Source organism: Oncorhynchus mykiss, chromosome 9 (genome assembly GCF_057628025.1).
Source record: "Oncorhynchus mykiss isolate SJ-2025 chromosome 9, ASM5762802v1, whole genome shotgun sequence".
Classification (NCBI taxonomy): Eukaryota; Metazoa; Chordata; class Actinopteri; order Salmoniformes; family Salmonidae; genus Oncorhynchus; species Oncorhynchus mykiss.
In genome coordinates, this window is record NC_143030.1 from 152,501 (window position 1) to 172,500 (window position 20,000).

Sequence of the window (20,000 nt, forward strand, 5' to 3'; positions counted from 1 at the left end):
AGTCACCAGATCTCAACCCTTATGGTAGATGCACCGTCTCAGTCACCAGATCTCAACCCTTATGGTAGATGCACCTCCATGTCTCAGTCACCAGATCTCAACCCTTATGGTAGATGCACCGCCATGTCTCAGTCACCAGATCTCAACCCTTATGGTAGATGCACCGTCTCAGTCACCAGATCTCAACCCTTATGGTAGATGCACCGTCTCAGTCACCAGATCTCAACCCTTATGGTAGATGCACCGCCATGTCTCAGTCACCAGATCTCAACCCTTATGGTAGATGCACCGCCATGTCTCAGTCACCAGATCTCAACCCTTATGGTAGATGCACCGCCATGTCTCAGTCACCAGATCTCAACCCTTATGGTAGACGCACTGTCTCAGTCACCAGATCTCAACCCTTATGGTAGATGCACCGTCTCAGTCACCAGATCTCAACCCTTATGGTAGATGCACCGTCTCAGTCACCAGATCTCAACCCTTATGGTAGATGCACCGCCATGTCTCAGTCACCAGATCTCAACCCTTATGGTAGATGCACCGCCATGTCTCAGTCACCAGATCTCAACCCTTATGGTAGATGCACCGTCTCAGTCACCAGATCTCAACCCTTATGGTAGATGCACTGTCTCAGTCACCAGATCTCAACCCTTATGGTAGATGCACCGTCTCAGTCACCAGATCTCAACCCTTATGGTAGATGCACCGTCTCAGTCACCAGATCTCAACCCTTATGGTAGATGCACCTCCATGTCTCAGTCACCAGATCTCAACCCTTATGGTAGATGCACCGTCTCAGTCACCAGATCTCAACCCTTATGGTAGATGCACCGTCTCAGTCACCAGATCTCAACCCTTATGGTAGATGCACCGTCATGTCTCAGTCACCAGATCTCAACCCTTATGGTAGATGCACCGCCATGTCTCAGTCACCAGATATCAACCCTTATGGTAGATGCACCGTCTCAGTCACCAGATCTCAACCCTTATGGTAGATGCACCGTCTCAGTCACCAGATCTCAACCCTTATGGTAGATGCACCGTCTCAGTCACCAGATCTCAACCCTTATGGTAGATGCACCGTCTCAGTCACCAGATCTCAACCCTTATGGTAGATGCACCGTCTCAGTCACCAGATCTCAACCCTTATGGTAGATGCACCGTCTCAGTCACCAGATCTCAACCCTTATGGTAGATGCACCGTCTCAGTCACCAGATCTCAACCCTTATGGTAGATGCACCGCCATGTCTCAGTCACCAGATCTCAACCCTTATGGTAGATGCACCGCCATGTCTCAGTCACCAGATCTCAACCCTTATGGTAGATGCACCGCCATGTCTCAGTCACCAGATCTCAACCCTTATGGTAGATGCACCGTCTCAGTCACCAGATCTCAACCCTTATGGTAGATGCACCGCCATGTCTCAGTCACCAGATCTCAACCCTTATGGTAGATGCACCGTCTTAGTCACCAGATCTCAACCCTTATGGTAGATGCACCGTCTCAGTCACCAGATCTCAACCCTTATGGTAGATGCACCGTCTCAGTCACCAGATCTCAACCCTTATGGTAGATGCACCGTCTCAGTCACCAGATCTCAACCCTTATGGTAGATGCACCGTCTCAGTCACCAGATCTCAACCCTTATGGTAGATGCACCGTCTCAGTCACCAGATCTCAACCCTTATGGTAGATGCACCGTCTCAGTCACCAGATCTCAACCCTTATGGTAGATGCACCGTCTCAGTCACCAGATCTCAACCCTTATGGTAGATGCACCTCCATGTCTCAGTCACCAGATCTCAACCCTTATGGTAGATGCACCGCCATGTCTCAGTCACCAGATCTCAACCCTTATGGTAGATGCACCGTCTCAGTCACCAGATCTCAACCCTTATGGTAGATGCACCGTCTCAGTCACCAGATCTCAACCCTTATGGTAGATGCACCGCCATGTCTCAGTCACCAGATCTCAACCCTTATGGTAGATGCACCGCCATGTCTCAGTCACCAGATCTCAACCCTTATGGTAGATGCACCGCCATGTCTCAGTCACCAGATCTCAACCCTTATGGTAGACGCACTGTCTCAGTCACCAGATCTCAACCCTTATGGTAGATGCACCGTCTCAGTCACCAGATCTCAACCCTTATGGTAGATGCACCGTCTCAGTCACCAGATCTCAACCCTTATGGTAGATGCACCGCCATGTCTCAGTCACCAGATCTCAACCCTTATGGTAGATGCACCGCCATGTCTCAGTCACCAGATCTCAACCCTTATGGTAGATGCACCGTCTCAGTCACCAGATCTCAACCCTTATGGTAGATGCACTGTCTCAGTCACCAGATCTCAACCCTTATGGTAGATGCACCGTCTCAGTCACCAGATCTCAACCCTTATGGTAGATGCACCGTCTCAGTCACCAGATCTCAACCCTTATGGTAGATGCACCTCCATGTCTCAGTCACCAGATCTCAACCCTTATGGTAGATGCACCATCTCAGTCACCAGATCTCAACCCTTATGGTAGATGCACTGTCTCAGTCACCAGATCTCAACCCTTATGGTAGATGCACCGTCATGTCTCAGTCACCAGATCTCAACCCTTATGGTAGATGCACCGCCATGTCTCAGTCACCAGATATCAACCCTTATGGTAGATGCACCGTCTCAGTCACCAGATCTCAACCCTTATGGTAGATGCACCGTCTCAGTCACCAGATCTCAACCCTTATGGTAGATGCACCGTCTCAGTCACCAGATCTCAACCCTTATGGTAGATGCACCGTCTCAGTCACCAGATCTCAACCCTTATGGTAGATGCACCGTCTCAGTCACCAGATCTCAACCCTTATGGTAGATGCACCGTCTCAGTCACCAGATCTTAACCCTTATGGTAGATGCACCGTCTCAGTCACCAGATCTCAACCCTTATGGTAGATGCACCGCCATGTCTCAGTCACCAGATCTCAACCCTTATGGTAGATGCACCGCCATGTCTCAGTCACCAGATCTCAACCCTTATGGTAGATGCACCGCCATGTCTCAGTCACCAGATCTCAACCCTTATGGTAGATGCACCGTCTCAGTCACCAGATCTCAACCCTTATGGTAGATGCACCGCCATGTCTCAGTCACCAGATCTCAACCCTTATGGTAGATGCACCGCCATGTCTCAGTCACCAGATCTCAACCCTTATGGTAGATTCACCGTCTCAGTCACCAGATCTCAACCCTTATGGTAGATGCACCGTCTCAGTCACCAGATCTCAACCCTTATGGTAGATGCACCGTCTCAGTCATCAGATCTCAACCCTTATGGTAGATGCACCGTCTCAGTCACCAGATCTCAACCCTTATGGTAGATGCACCGTCTCAGTCACCAGATCTCAACCCTTATGGTAGATGCACCGTCTCAGTCACCAGATCTCAACCCTTATGGTAGATGCACCGTCTCAGTCATCAGATCTCAACCCTTATGGTAGATGCACCGTCTCAGTCACCAGATCTCAACCCTTATGGTAGATGCACCGCCATGTCTCAGTCACCAGATCTCAACCCTTATGGTAGATGCACCGTCTCAGTCACCAGATCTCAACCCTTATGGTAGATGCACCGTCTCAGTCACCAGATCTCAACCCTTATGGTAGATGCACCGCCATGTCTCAGTCACCAGATCTCAACCCTTATGGTAGATGCACCGCCATGTCTCAGTCACCAGATCTCAACCCTTATGGTAGATGCACCGTCTCAGTCACCAGATCTCAACCCTTATGGTAGATGCACCGCCATGTCTCAGTCACCAGATCTCAACCCTTATGGTAGATGCACCGTCTCAGTCACCAGATCTCAACCCTTATGGTAGATGCACCGTCTCAGTCACCAGATCTCAACCCTTATGGTAGATGCACCGCCATGTCTCAGTCACCAGATCTCAACCCTTATGGTAGATGCACCGCCATGTCTCAGTCACCAGATCTCAACCCTTATGGTAGATGCACCGTCTCAGTCACCAGATCTCAACCCTTATGGTAGATGCACCGCCATGTCTCAGTCACCAGATCTCAACCCTTATGGTAGATGCACCGTCTCAGTCACCAGATCTCAACCCTTATGGTAGATGCACCGTCTCAGTCACCAGATCTCAACCCTTATGGCAGATGCACCGTCTCAGTCACCAGATCTCAACCCTTATGGTAGATGCACCGCCTCAGTCACCAGATCTCAACCCTTATGGTAGATGCACCGCCATGTCTCAGTCACCAGATCTCAACCCTTATGGTAGATGCACCGCCATGTCTCAGTCACCAGATCTCAACCCTTATGGTAGATGCACCGCCATGTCTCAGTCACCAGATCTCAACCCTTATGGTAGACGCACTGTCTCAGTCACCAGATCTCAACCCTTATGGTAGATGCACCGTCTCAGTCACCAGATCTCAACCCTTATGGTAGATGCACCGTCTCAGTCACCAGATCTCAACCCTTATGGTAGATGCACCGCCATGTCTCAGTCACCAGATCTCAACCCTTATGGTAGATGCACCGCCATGTCTCAGTCACCAGATCTCAACCCTTATGGTAGATGCACCGTCATGTCTCAGTCACCAGATCTCAACCCTTATGGTAGATGCACCGCCATGTCTCAGTCACCAGATATCAACCCTTATGGTAGATGCACCGTCTCAGTCACCAGATCTCAACCCTTATGGTAGATGCACCGTCTCAGTCACCAGATCTCAACCCTTATGGTAGATGCACCGTCTCAGTCACCAGATCTCAACCCTTATGGTAGATGCACCGTCTCAGTCACCAGATCTCAACCCTTATGGTAGATGCACCGTCTCAGTCACCAGATCTCAACCCTTATGGTAGATGCACCGTCTCAGTCACCAGATCTCAACCCTTATGGTAGATGCACCGTCTCAGTCACCAGATCTCAACCCTTATGGTAGATGCACCGCCATGTCTCAGTCACCAGATCTCAACCCTTATGGTAGATGCACCGCCATGTCTCAGTCACCAGATCTCAACCCTTATGGTAGATGCACCGCCATGTCTCAGTCACCAGATCTCAACCCTTATGGTAGATGCACCGTCTCAGTCACCAGATCTCAACCCTTATGGTAGATGCACCGCCATGTCTCAGTCACCAGATCTCAACCCTTATGGTAGATGCACCGCCATGTCTCAGTCACCAGATCTCAACCCTTATGGTAGATTCACCGTCTCAGTCACCAGATCTCAACCCTTATGGTAGATGCACCGTCTCAGTCACCAGATCTCAACCCTTATGGTAGATGCACCGTCTCAGTCATCAGATCTCAACCCTTATGGTAGATGCACCGTCTCAGTCACCAGATCTCAACCCTTATGGTAGATGCACCGTCTCAGTCACCAGATCTCAACCCTTATGGTAGATGCACCGTCTCAGTCACCAGATCTCAACCCTTATGGTAGATGCACCGTCTCAGTCATCAGATCTCAACCCTTATGGTAGATGCACCGTCTCAGTCACCAGATCTCAACCCTTATGGTAGATGCACCGCCATGTCTCAGTCACCAGATCTCAACCCTTATGGTAGATGCACCGTCTCAGTCACCAGATCTCAACCCTTATGGTAGATGCACCGTCTCAGTCACCAGATCTCAACCCTTATGGTAGATGCACCGCCATGTCTCAGTCACCAGATCTCAACCCTTATGGTAGATGCACCGCCATGTCTCAGTCACCAGATCTCAACCCTTATGGTAGATGCACCGTCTCAGTCACCAGATCTCAACCCTTATGGTAGATGCACCGCCATGTCTCAGTCACCAGATCTCAACCCTTATGGTAGATGCACCGTCTCAGTCACCAGATCTCAACCCTTATGGTAGATGCACCGTCTCAGTCACCAGATCTCAACCCTTATGGTAGATGCACCGCCATGTCTCAGTCACCAGATCTCAACCCTTATGGTAGATGCACCGCCATGTCTCAGTCACCAGATCTCAACCCTTATGGTAGATGCACCGTCTCAGTCACCAGATCTCAACCCTTATGGTAGATGCACCGCCATGTCTCAGTCACCAGATCTCAACCCTTATGGTAGATGCACCGTCTCAGTCACCAGATCTCAACCCTTATGGTAGATGCACCGTCTCAGTCACCAGATCTCAACCCTTATGGTAGATGCACCGTCTCAGTCACCAGATCTCAACCCTTATGGTAGATGCACCGTCTCAGTCACCAGATCTCAACCCTTATGGTAGATGCACCATCTCAGTCACCAGATCTCAACCCTTATGGTAGATGCACTGTCTCAGTCACCAGATCTCAACCCTTATGGTAGATGCACCTCCATGTCTCAGTCACCAGATCTCAACCCTTATGGTAGATGCACCGTCTCAGTCACCAGATCTTAACCCTTATGGTAGATGCACCGCCATGTCTCAGTCACCAGATCTCAACCCTTATGGTAGATGCACCACCATGTCTCAGTCACCAGATCTCAACCCTTATGGTAGATGCACCGCCATGTCTCAGTCACCAGATCTCAACCCTTATGGTAGATGCACCGTCTCAGTCACCAGATCTCAACCCTTATGGTAGATTCACCGTCTCAGTCACCAGATCTCAACCCTTATGGTAGATGCACCGTCTCAGTCACCAGATCTTAACCCTTATGGTAGATGCACCACCATGTCTCAGTCACCAGATCTCAACCCTTATGGTAGATGCACCGCCATGTCTCAGTCACCAGATCTCAACCCTTATGGTAGATGCACCGCCATGTCTCAGTCACCAGATCTCAACCCTTATGGTAGATGCACCGTCTCAGTCACCAGATCTCAACCCTTATGGTAGATGCACCGTCTTAGTCACCAGATCTCAACCCTTATGGTAGATGCACCGTCTCAGTCACCAGATCTCAACCCTTATGGTAGATTCACCGTCTCAGTCACCAGATCTCAACCCTTATGGTAGATGCACCGTCTCAGTCACCAGATCTCAACCCTTATGGTAGATGCACTGTCTCAGTCACCAGATCTCAACCCTTATGGTAGATGCACCTCCATGTCTCAGTCACCAGATCTCAACCCTTATGGTAGATGCACCGCCATGTCTCAGTCACCAGATCTCAACCCTTATGGTAGATGCACCGTCTCAGTCACCAGATCTCAACCCTTATGGTAGATGCACCGTCTCAGTCACCAGATCTCAACCCTTATGGTAGATGCACCGTCTCAGTCACCAGATCTCAACCCTTATGGTAGATGCACTGTCTCAGTCACCAGATCTCAACCCTTATGGTAGATGCACCGTCTCAGTCACCAGATCTCAACCCTTATGGTAGATGCACCGTCTTAGTCACCAGATCTCAACCCTTATGGTAGATGCACCGCCATGTCTCAGTCACCAGATCTCAACCCTTATGGTAGATGCACCGTCTCAGTCACCAGATCTCAACCCTTATGGTAGATGCACCGTCTCAGTCACCAGATCTCAACCCTTATGGTAGATGCACTGTCTCAGTCACCAGATCTCAACCCTTATGGTAGATGCACCGTCTCAGTCACCAGATCTCAACCCTTATGGTAGATGCACCGTCTCAGTCACCAGATCTCAACCCTTATGGTAGATGCACCGTCATGTCTCAGTCACCAGATCTCAACCCTTATGGTAGATTCACCGTCTCAGTCATCAGATCTCAACCCTTATGGTAGATTCACCGTCTCAGTCACCAGATCTCAACCCTTATGGTAGATGCACCGTCTTAGTCACCAGATCTCAACCCTTATGGTAGATGCACTGTCTCAGTCACCAGATCTCAACCCTTATGGTAGATGCACCGTCTCAGTCACCAGATCTCAACCCTTATGGTAGATGCACCGTCTCAGTCACCAGATCTCAACCCTTATGGTAGATGCACCGTCTCAGTCACCAGATCTCAACCCTTATGGTAGATGCACCGTCTCAGTCACCAGATCTCAACCCTTATGGTAGATGCACCGTCTCAGTCACCAGATCTCAACCCTTATGGTAGATGCACCTCCATGTCTCAGTCACCAGATCTCAACCCTTATGGTAGATGCACCGCCATGTTTCAGTCACCAGATCTCAACCCTTATGGTAGATGCACCGCCATGTCTCAGTCACCAGATCTCAACCCTTATGGTAGATGCACCGTCTCAGTCACCAGATCTCAACCCTTATGGTAGATGCACTGTCTCAGTCACCAGATCTCAACCCTTATGGTAGATGCACCGCCATGTCTCAGTCACCAGATCTCAACCCTTATGGTAGATGCACCGTCTCAGTCACCAGATCTCAACCCTTATGGTAGATGCACCGCCATGTCTCAGTCACCAGATCTCAACCCTTATGGTAGATGCACCGTATGGCCCTTATGGTAGATTCTGGAGCGGTGCCTGAGACAGTGTTTTCCACCGTCATCAACAACAAAACACCACATGATGGAATTTATCGCGGAAGAACGGCATCTCGTCCCTCCAGCAGAGTTCCAGAAAGGATCTGTGCCAAGGGGCATGGAAGCTGTTCTGATGGCTCTACTGAGACACTTTATGTTGGGGTTTCCTTTATTCTGGCAGTTACATATAGATGACTTTACTTCTTTCTATAAGTCATCATGGGTTTAAAGACTATAGCTGGTATACAGGATGGATGGATTGGTGGAGAAGGTGGATGGAAGCTGTTCTGGTGGCTCAAACACCCTACTGAGAAACTTTATGTTGGGGTTTCCTTTATTCTGGCAGTTACCTGTATATACATTCATGTATTGCCACTGTATTCCCTGGATACGTACGGATGAACTCAGTTAGGCCTCAAAGACTGAAGACTAACGTTTGACCTCAGAGCTAATGCCAAGGGCTTTAGTTCAGAGGGCTAACTCAGTCCTGAGGCATGCAGAGGACCCAGGTTAGGGGTTAAACAGTAGAGGACCCAGGTTAGGGGTTAGAGGTTAAACAGTAGAGGGCCCAGGTTAGAGGTTAAACAGTAGAGGACCCAGGTTAGGGGTTAAACAGTAGAGGACCAAGGTTAGGGGTTAAACAGTAGAGGACCCAGGTTAGGGGTTAGAGGTTAAACAGTAGAGGGCCCAGGTTAGAGGTTAAACAGTAGAGGACCCAGGTTAGAGGTTAAACAGTAGAGGACCAAGGTTAGGGGTTAAACAGTAGAGGACCCAGGTTAGAGGTTAGGGGTTAAACAGTAGAGGACCCAGGTTAGAGGTTAAACAGTAGAGGACCCAGGTTAGGGGTTAAACAGTAGAGGACCCAGGTTAGAGGTTAAACAGTAGAGGACCCAGGTTAGAGGTTAGAGGTTAAACAGTAGAGGACCCTGGTTAGGGGTTAAACAGTAGAGGACCCAGGTTAGGGGTTAAACAGTAGAGGACCCAGGTTAGGGGTAAAACAGTAGAGGACCCAGGTTAGGGGTTAAACAGTAGAGGACCCAGGTTAGAGGTTAAACAGTAGAGGACCCAGGTTAGGGGTTAAACAGTAGAGGACCCAGGTTAGGGATTAAACAGTAGAGGACCCAGGTTAGAGGTTAGGGGTTAAACAGTAGAGGACCCAGGTTAGAGGTTAAACAGTAGAGGACCCAGGTTAGGGGTTAAACAGTAGAGGACCCAGGTTAGAGGTTAAACAGTAGAGGACCCAGGTTAGGGGTTAAACAGTAGAGGACCCAGGTTAGGGATTAAACAGTAGAGGACCCAGGTTAGAGGTTAGGGGTTAAACAGTAGAGGACCCAGGTTAGAGGTTAAACAGTAGAGGACCCAGGTTAGGGGTTAAACAGTAGAGGACCCAGGTTAGAGGTTAAACAGTAGAGGACCCAGGTTAGAGGTTAGAGGTTAAACAGTAGAGGACCCTGGTTAGGGGTAAAACAGTAGAGGACCCAGGTTAGGGGTCAAACAGTGTTACTGTTGGGAGACGGAGGGAGGGAACAAAACATTCAAAATGTCCTCCTAAAAATGCTTATAACACAAAATTAACTCTGTTCAAAATCATTCCTGTACTGCCCATTCTGGTAGACTGTTGATCCAGTCCTGAACTTGAATCTAAAATGTCACTCTTGTTCCCGTGCCAACCTCGAACTCAGGTGGTTAAGAGAGTAAGTCAAAATAACATATATATATATATTCTCTATGAAATACACTGTTATAGACCACTAACCTTATTGCTCATCTGTTTGGCCGTGAGTCGGTGTAAGCCCTGTCCCAGCCTACTAACCAGAGTACCCTTGTTCACGCTATAGGGTGTGAGATGGGACCCTCGGTCTGAGGGGGTGAGGAGGTGGTCCAGGAGGCGGGATAGACTGTTACGAGCGGCAGACAATACCACCTGAGAGGAAGAAACTGGAGGAGAAAGAGAGACAGACAATATAGTATCGGAAACAAAAGGTGTAAGAAGTCAAGGGGTCTGAATACTTTCCGAATGCACAGTGTATATACACAGTACCACAGTATCACAGTATCACAATACCACAGTATCACAGTATCACAATACCACAGTATCACAGTATCACAATACCACAGTACCACAGTATCACAGTATCACAATACCACAGTATCACAGTATCACAATACCACAGTATCACAGTATCACAATACCACAGTACCACAGTATCACAGTACCATTTTCAATATATTCTACATTGTAGAATAATAGTGAAGACATCAAAACTATGAAATAACACATATGGAATCATGTAGTAGAAGTGTTAAACAAATCAAAATATATTTTCTATTTTAGATTCTTCAAAGTAGCCACCCTTTGCCTTGATGACAGCTTTGCACACTCTTGGTATTCTCTCAACCAGCTTCACCTGGAATGCTTTTCCAACCGTCTTGGATTTCCCACATATGCTGAGCACTTGTTGGCTGCTTTTCCTTCACTCTGCGAACCAAGTCATCCCAAACCATCTCAATTGTTCTACCTTTATTTAACTAGGCAAGTCAGTTAAGAACAAATTCTTATTTTCAATGACAGCCTAGTGGGTTAACTGCCTGTTCAGGGGCAGAACGTCAGATTTGTTCCTTGTCAGCTTGGGGATATGAACTTGCAACCTTTCGGTTACTAGTCCAACGCTCTAACCACTAGGCTACCCTGCTGGTGTATTATTGGGTTGAGGTCGGGTGATTGTGGAGGCCAGGTGGTGCAGCACTCCATCACTCTCCTTCTTGGTCAAATAGCCCTTAAACAGCCTGTGGGTGTGTTATGGGTAATTGTCCTGAGAGTACCTCGTCTTGGTCAAATAGCCCTTAAACAGCCTGGAGGTGTGTTATGGGTAATTGTCCTGAGAGTACCTCGTCTTGGTCAAATAGCCCTTAAACAGCCTGGAGGTGTGTTATGGGTAATTGTCCTGAGAGTACCTCGCCTTGGTCAAATAGCCCTTAAACAGCCTGGAGGTGTGTTATGGGTAATTGTCCTGAGAGTACCTCGCCTTGGTCAAATAGCCCTTAAACAGCCTGGAGGTGTGTTATGGGTAATTGTCTTCTTCTTCTACACATTTTGCCAAGGCTGTCCTGTTATTGTGCCATCTGACTGACTCAGTCACTGTACAAAAATCAATGGCGGCCCCACGACATTGACATGACCCCACACGACATTGACGTGACCCCACACGACATTGACGTGACCCCATGACATTGACGTGACCCCACGACATTGACGTGACCCCACGACATTGACGTGACCCCACGACATTTAGGGAACTGCATATTTACTTCTAAATACAGTGCCTTGCGAAAGTATTTGGCCCCCTTGAACTTTGCGACCTTTTGCCACATTTCAGGCTTCAAACATAAAGATATAAAACTGTATTTTTTTGTGAAGAATCAACAACAAGTGGGACACAATCATGAAGTGGAACGACATTTATTGGATATTTCAAACTTTTTTAACAAATCAAAAACTGAAAAATTGGGCGTGCAAAATTATTCAGCCCCCTTAAGTTAATACTTTGTAGCGCCACCTTTTTATGCGATTACAGCTGTAAGTCGCTTGGGGTATGTCTCTATCAGTTTTGCACATCTAGAGACTGACATTTTTTCCCATTCCTCCTTGCCAAACAGCTCAAGCTCAGTGAGGTTGGATGGAGAGCATTTGTGAACAGCAGTTTTCAGTTCTTTCCACAGATTCTCGATTGGATTCAGGTCTGGACTTTGACTTGGCCATTCTAACACCTGGATATGTTTATTTTTGAACCATTCCATTGTAGATTTTGCTTTATGTTTTGGATCATTGTCTTGTTGGAAGACAAATCCCCGTCCCAGTCTCAGGTCTTTTGCAGACTCCATCAGGTTTTCTTCCAGAATGGTCCTGTATTTGGCTCCATCCATCTTCCCATCAATTTTAACCATCTTCCCTGTCCCTGCTGAAGAAAAGCAGGCCCAAACCATGATGCTGCTACCACCATGTTTGACAGTGGGGATGGTGTATTCAGGGTGATGAGCTGTGTTGCTTTTACACCAAACATAACGTTTTGCATTGTTGCCAGAAAGTTCAATTTTGGTTTCATCTGACCAGAGCACCTTCTTCCACATGTTTGGTGTGTCTCCCAGGTGGCTTGTGGCAAACTTTAAACAACACTTTTTATGGATATCTTCAAGAAATTGCTTTCTTCTTGCCACTCTTCCATAAAGGCCAGATTTGGGCAATATACGACTGATTGTTGTCCTATGGACAGAGTCTCCCACCTCAGCTGTAGATCTCTGCAGTTCATCCAGAGTGATCATGGGCCTCTTGGCTGCATCTCTGATCAGTCTTCTCCTTGTATGAGCTGAAAGTTTAGAGGGACGGCCAGGTCTTGGTAGATTTGCAGTGGTCTGATACTCCTTCCATTTCAATATTATCGCTTGCACAGTGCTCCTTGGGATGTTTAAAGCTTGGGAAATCTTTTTGTATCCAAATCCGGCTTTAAACTTCTTCACAACAGTATCTCGGACCTGCCTGGTGTGTTCCTTGTTCTTCATGATGCTCTCTGCGCTTTTAACGGACCTCTGAGACTATCACAGTGCAGGTGCATTTATACGGAGACTTGATTACACACAGGTGGATTGTATTTATCATCATTAGTCATTTAGGTCAACATTGGATCATTCAGAGATCCTCACTGAACTTCTGGAGAGAGTTTGCTGCACTGAAAGTAAAGGGGCTGAATAATTTTGGACGCCCAATTTTTCAGTTTTTGATTTGTTAAAAAAGTTTGAAATATCCAATAAATGTCGTTCCACTTCATGATTGTGTCCTACTTGCTGTTGATTCTTCACAAAAAAATACAGTTTTATATCTTTATGTTTGAAGCCTGAAATGTGGCAAAAGGTCGCAAAGTTCAAGGGGGCCGAATACTTTCGCAAGGCACTGTACGTCACATCGGGTTTTAGTCATTTAAGTTTACACTGAAAACTTAACATCCTGAAAATTCTACATCTAAAATAAGGAAGTATTCAATGGAGTGGTGGCCACGATTTAGCAGCTGGTGGTCAGGGGAAACACGGAGAGAGGTTGGGGTGAGAGCCAGGGACAGCTATAGCTACAGGTACAGCTGGTGGTCAGGGGAAACACGGAGAGAGGTTGGGGTGAGAGCCAGGGACAGCTATAGCTACAGGTACAGCTGGTGGTCAGGGGAAACACGGAGAGAGGTTGGGGTGAGAGCCAGGGACAGCTATAGCTACAGGTACAGCTGGTGGTCAGGGGAAACACGGAGAGAGGTTGGGGTGAGAGCCAGGGACAGCTATAGCTACAGATACAGCTGGTGGTCAGGGGAAACACAGAGAGAGGTTGGGGTGAGAGCCAGGGACAGCTATAGTTACAGGTACAGCTGGTGGTCAGGGGAAACACAGAGAGAGGTTGGGGTGAGAGCCAGGGACAGCTATAGTTACAGGTACAGCTGGTGGTCAGGGAAAACACAGAGAGAGGTTGGGGTGAGAGCCAGGGACAGCTATAGCTACAGGTACAGCTGGTGGTCAGGGGAAACACGGAGAGAGGTTGGGGTGAGAGCCAGGGACAGCTATAGCTACAGGTACAGCTGGTGGTCAGGGGAAACACAGAGAGAGGTTGGGGTGAGAGCCAGGGACAGCTATAGCTACAGGTACAGCTGGTGGTCAGGGGAAACACAGAGAGAGGTTGGGGTGAGAGCCAGGGACAGCTATAGCTATAGATACAGCTACAGGTACAGACAGAGATACAGATACAGGTATAGCTACAGCTACAGATATAGCTACAGGTACAGATACAGCTACAGATACAGCTACAGCTACAGATACAGAAACAGACACAGCTACAGATACATCTACAGCTACAGGTACAGACACAGACACAGCTACAGATACAGATACAGCTACAGATACAGACACAGCTACAGATACAGCTACAGATACAGCTACAGACACAGCTACAGATACAGATACAGCTACAGATACAGACACAGCTACAGCTACAGGTACAGATACAGACACAGCTACAGATACAGCTACAGACACAGCTACAGATACAGATACAGCTACAGATACAGCTACAGATACAGCTACAGACACAGCTACAGACACAGACACAGCTACATATACAGCTACAGCTACAGATACAGACACAGCTACAGATACAGCTACAGATACAGCTACAGATACAGACACAGCTACAGCTACAGCTACAGATACAGACACAGATACAGATACAGGCACAGCTACAGATACAGCTACAGGTACAGCTACAGATACAGACACAGCTACAGATACTACAGCTACAGATACAGACACAGACACTACAGATACAGACACAGATACAGGTACAGCTACAGACACTACAGATACAGATACAACTACAGATACAGATACAGATACAGCTACATATACAGATACAGACACAGATACAGACACAGATACAGACACAGATACAGGTACAGCTACATATACAGATACATCTACAGATACAGACACAGATACAGACACAGACACAGATACAGACACAGCTACAGATACAGCTACAGACACAGCTACAGACACTACAGATACAGCTACAGACACAGCTACAGACACTACAGATACAGCTACAGAGATACAGATACAGACACTACAGATACAAACACTACAGATACAGACACAGATACAGATACTGACACAGCTACAGATACAGCTACAGGCACAGCTACAGAGATACAGATACAGACACTACAGATACAGATACAGACACTACAGATACAGACACAGATACAGCTACAGACACAGCTACAGAGATACAGATACAGACACAGACACTACAGATACAGACACAGATACAGCTACAGACACAGCTACAGACACAGCTACAGAGATACAGATACAGACACTACAGATACAGCTACAGATACAGATACAGCTACAGATACAGATACAGCTACAGCTATACAGATACAGCTACAGCTATACAGAGCAGGTAGATAACATCTGGGATATAGAAGACAGTAGATAACACCTGGGATATAGAAGACAGTAGATAACACCTGGGATATAGAAGACCATGGAGCAGGTAGATAACACCTGGGATATAGAAGACGGTTACCATGGAGCAGGTAGATAACACCTGGGATATAGAAGACCATAGAGCAGGTAGATAACACCTGGGATATAGAAGACAGTAGATAACACCTGGGATATAGAAGACCATGGAGCAGGTAGATAACACCTGGGATATAGAAGACCATGGAGCAGGTAGATAACACCTGGGATATAGAAGACCATGGAGCAGGTAGATAACACATGGGATATAGAAGACCATGGAGCAGGTAGATAACACCTGGGATATAGAAGACGGTTACCATGGAGCAGGTAGATAACACCTGGGATATAGAAGACCATAGAGCAGGTAGATAACACCTGGGATATAGAAGACAGTAGATAACACCTGGGATATAGAAGACCATGGAGCAGGTAGATAACACCTGGGATATAAAAGACCATGGAGCAGGTAGATAACACCTGGGATATAGAAGACCATGGAGCAGGTAGATAACACATGGGATATAGAAGACCATGGAGCAGGTAGATAACACTTGGGATATAGAAGACAGTAGATAACACCTGGGATATAGAAGACAGTAGATAACACCTGGGATATAGAAGACCATGGAGCAGGTAGAAAACACCTGGGATATAGAAAACAGTAGATAACACCTGGGATATAGAAGACCATGGAGCAGGTAGATAACACCTGGGATATAGAAGACAGTAGATAACACCTGGGATATAGAAGACCATGGAGCAGGTAGATAACACCTGGGATATAGAAGACAGTAGATAAAACCTGGGATATAGAAGACAATTACCATGGAGCAGGTAGATAACACCTGTGATATAGAAGACAGTAGATAACACCTGGGATATAGAAGACAGTAGATAACACCTGGGATATAGAAGACAGTAAATAACACCTGGGATATAGAAGACCATGGAGCAGGTAGATAACACCTGGGATATAGAAGACAGTAGATAACACCTGGGATATAGAAGACAGTAGATAACACCTGGGATGTAGAAGACAGTTACCATGGAGCAGGTAGATAACACCTGGGAAACAGAAGACAGTAGATAACACCTGGGATATAGAAGACAGTTACCATGGAGCAGGTAGATAACACCTGGGAAACAGAAGACAGTAGATAACACCTGGGATGTAGAAGACAGTTACCATGGAGCAGGTAGATAACACCTGGGAAACAGAAGACAGTAGATAACACCTGGGATATAGAAGACAGTTACCATGGATCAGGTAGATAACACCTGGGAAACAGAAGACAGTAGATAACACCTGGGATGTAGAAGACAGTTACCATGGAGCAGGTAGATAACACCTGGGAAGCAGAAGACAGTAGATAACACCTGGGATATAGAAGACAGTTACCATGGAGCAGGTAGATAACACCTGGGAAACAGAAGACAGTAGATAACACCTGGGATATAGAAGACAGTTACCATGGAGCAGGTAGATAACACCTGGGAAACAGAAGACAGTAGATAACACCTGGGATGTAGAAGACAGTTACCATGGAGCAGGTAGATAACACCTGGGAAACAGAAGACAGTAGATAACACCTGGGATATAGAAGACAGTTACCATGGAGCAGGTAGATAACACCTGGGAAACAGAAGACAGTAGATAACACCTGGGATATAGAAGACAGTAGATAACACCTGGGATATAGAAGACAGTAGATAACACCTGGGATATAGAAGACCATGGAGCAGGTAGAAAACACCTGGGATATAGAAAACAGTAGATAACACCTGGGATATAGAAGACCATGGAGCAGGTAGATAACACCTGGGATATAGAAGACAGTAGATAAAACCTGGGATATAGAAGACAATTACCATGGAGCAGGTAGATAACACCTGTGATATAGAAGACAGTAGATAACACCTGGGATATAGAAGACAGTAGATAACACCTGGGATATAGAAGACAGTAAATAACACCTGGGATATAGAAGACCATGGAGCAGGTAGATAACACCTGGGATATAGAAGACAGTAGATAACACCTGGGATATAGAAGACAGTAGATAACACCTGGGATGTAGAAGACAGTTACCATGGAGCAGGTAGATAACACCTGGGAAACAGAAGACAGTAGATAACACCTGGGATATAGAAGACAGTTACCATGGAGCAGGTAGATAACACCTGGGAAACAGAAGACAGTAGATAACACCTGGGATGTAGAAGACAGTTACCATGGAGCAGGTAGATAACACCTGGGAAACAGAAGACAGTAGATAACACCTGGGATATAGAAGACAGTTACCATGGATCAGGTAGATAACACCTGGGAAACAGAAGACAGTAGATAACACCTGGGATGTAGAAGACAGTTACCATGGAGCAGGTAGATAACACCTGGGAAACAGAAGACAGTAGATAACACCTGGGATATAGAAGACAGTTACCATGGAGCAGGTAGATAACACCTGGGAAACAGAAGACAGTAGATAACACCTGGGATATAGAAGACAGTTACCATGGAGCAGGTAGATAACACCTGGGAAACAGAAGACAGTAGATAACACCTGGGATGTAGAAGACAGTTACCATGGAGCAGGTAGATAACACCTGGGAAACAGAAGACAGTAGATAACACCTGGGATATAGAAGACAGTTACCATGGAGCAGGTAGATAACACCTGGGAAACAGAAGACAGTAGATAACACCTGGGATATAGAAGACAGTAGATAACACCTGGGATATAGAAGACAGTAGATAACACCTGGGATATAGAAGACCATGGAGCAGGTAGAAAACACCTGGGATATAGAAAACAGTAGATAACACCTGGGATATAGAAGACCATGGAGCAGGTAGATAACACCTGGGATATAGAAGACAGTAGATAAAACCTGGGATATAGAAGACAATTACCATGGAGCAGGTAGATAACACCTGTGATATAGAAGACAGTAGATAACACCTGGGATATAGAAGACAGTAGATAACACCTGGGATATAGAAGACAGTAAATAACACCTGGGATATAGAAGACCATGGAGCAGGTAGATAACACCTGGGATATAGAAGACAGTAGATAACACCTGGGATATAGAAGACAGTAGATAACACCTGGGATGTAGAAGACAGTTACCATGGAGCAGGTAGATAACACCTGGGAAACAGAAGACAGTAGATAACACCTGGGATATAGAAGACAGTTACCATGGAGCAGGTAGATAACACCTGGGAAACAGAAGACAGTAGATAACACCTGGGATGTAGAAGACAGTTACCATGGAGCAGGTAGATAACACCTGGGAAACAGAAGACAGTAGATAACACCTGGGATATAGAAGACAGTTACCATGGATCAGGTAGATAACACCTGGGAAACAGAAGACAGTAGATAACACCTGGGATGTAGAAGACAGTTACCATGGAGCAGGTAGATAACACCTGGGAAACAGAAGACAGTAGATAACACCTGGGATATAGAAGACAGTTACCATGGAGCAGGTAGATAACACCTGGGAAACAGAAGACAGTAGATAACACCTGGGATATAGAAGACAGTTACCATGGAGCAGGTAGATAACACCTGGGAAACAGAAGACAGTAGATAACACCTGGGATGTAGAAGACAGTTACCATGGAGCAGGTAGATAACACCTGGGAAACAGAAGACAGTAGATAACACCTGGGATATAGAAGACAGTTACCATGGAGCAGGTAGATAACACCTGGGAAACAGAAGACAGTAGATAACACCTGGGATATAGAAGACAGTAGATAACACCTGGGATATAGAAGACAGTAGATAACACCTGGGATATAGAAGACAGTAGATAACACCTGGGATATAGAAGACAGTAGATAACACCTGGGATGTAGAAGACAGTTACCATGGAGCAGGTAGATAACACCTGGGAAACAGAAGACAGTAGATAACACCTGGGATATAGAAGACAGTAGATAACACCTGGGAAACAGAAGACAGTAGATAACACCTGGGATATAGAAGACAGTTACCATGGAGCAGGTAGATAACACCTGGGAAACAGAAGACAGTAGATAACACCTGGGATATAGAAGACAGTAGATAACACCTGGGAAACAGAAGACAGTACCCTTCCGACTGCTCGTTCACTACCTCCAGATTCCTCCACCAGTTTGCGCTAGCTAACTCTCTCTCGGTGTGTGTGTGTGTGAGAGAGAGAGAGTTACCTGTGTGCTCTAAGGCCTCTTGTAGCTCAGCCATGGAAGACATGATGAAGAAGGAGATATCTTTACGACGAAGCCACCTCACACACAGTCCTCCTCTCCCTTCATCGTCATTATCCTCTTCACCTGAGAGAGTCAGAGAGCAAGGGGTTAATACGATGCTAGTTTCATTCCCGAGAGAAATCTTGCTGTTTTTAACATAGTACTTTTCATCCAAAATTTCTGTCTCAACAATTATAATTTTTTTTTTACCAGAAATTGTCATTTTCCTAAAGAAGAATTGTGTGCCTTGCTTCAGATGTCCAAAAAGGGTTG

At 46.5% G+C, this 20,000-nt stretch overlaps 1 protein-coding gene across 1 annotated transcript in view; it reads right to left on the reverse strand.

Moving 5' to 3' along the window:
- The window catches only part of LOC110531315 (coiled-coil domain-containing protein 171), an 86,392-nt gene that overhangs the window by 24,053 nt on the left and 42,339 nt on the right, over positions 1 to 20,000 (reverse strand). The window contains exons 18-19 of the mRNA XM_090185699.1: positions 19,689 to 19,811; positions 10,179 to 10,360 (exon numbers count right to left, since the gene is read on the reverse strand). Of these exons, the coding sequence (XP_090041825.1) occupies positions 10,179 to 10,360; positions 19,689 to 19,811 (305 nt within the window). The remainder of the gene's footprint in view (positions 1 to 10,178; positions 10,361 to 19,688; positions 19,812 to 20,000) is intronic.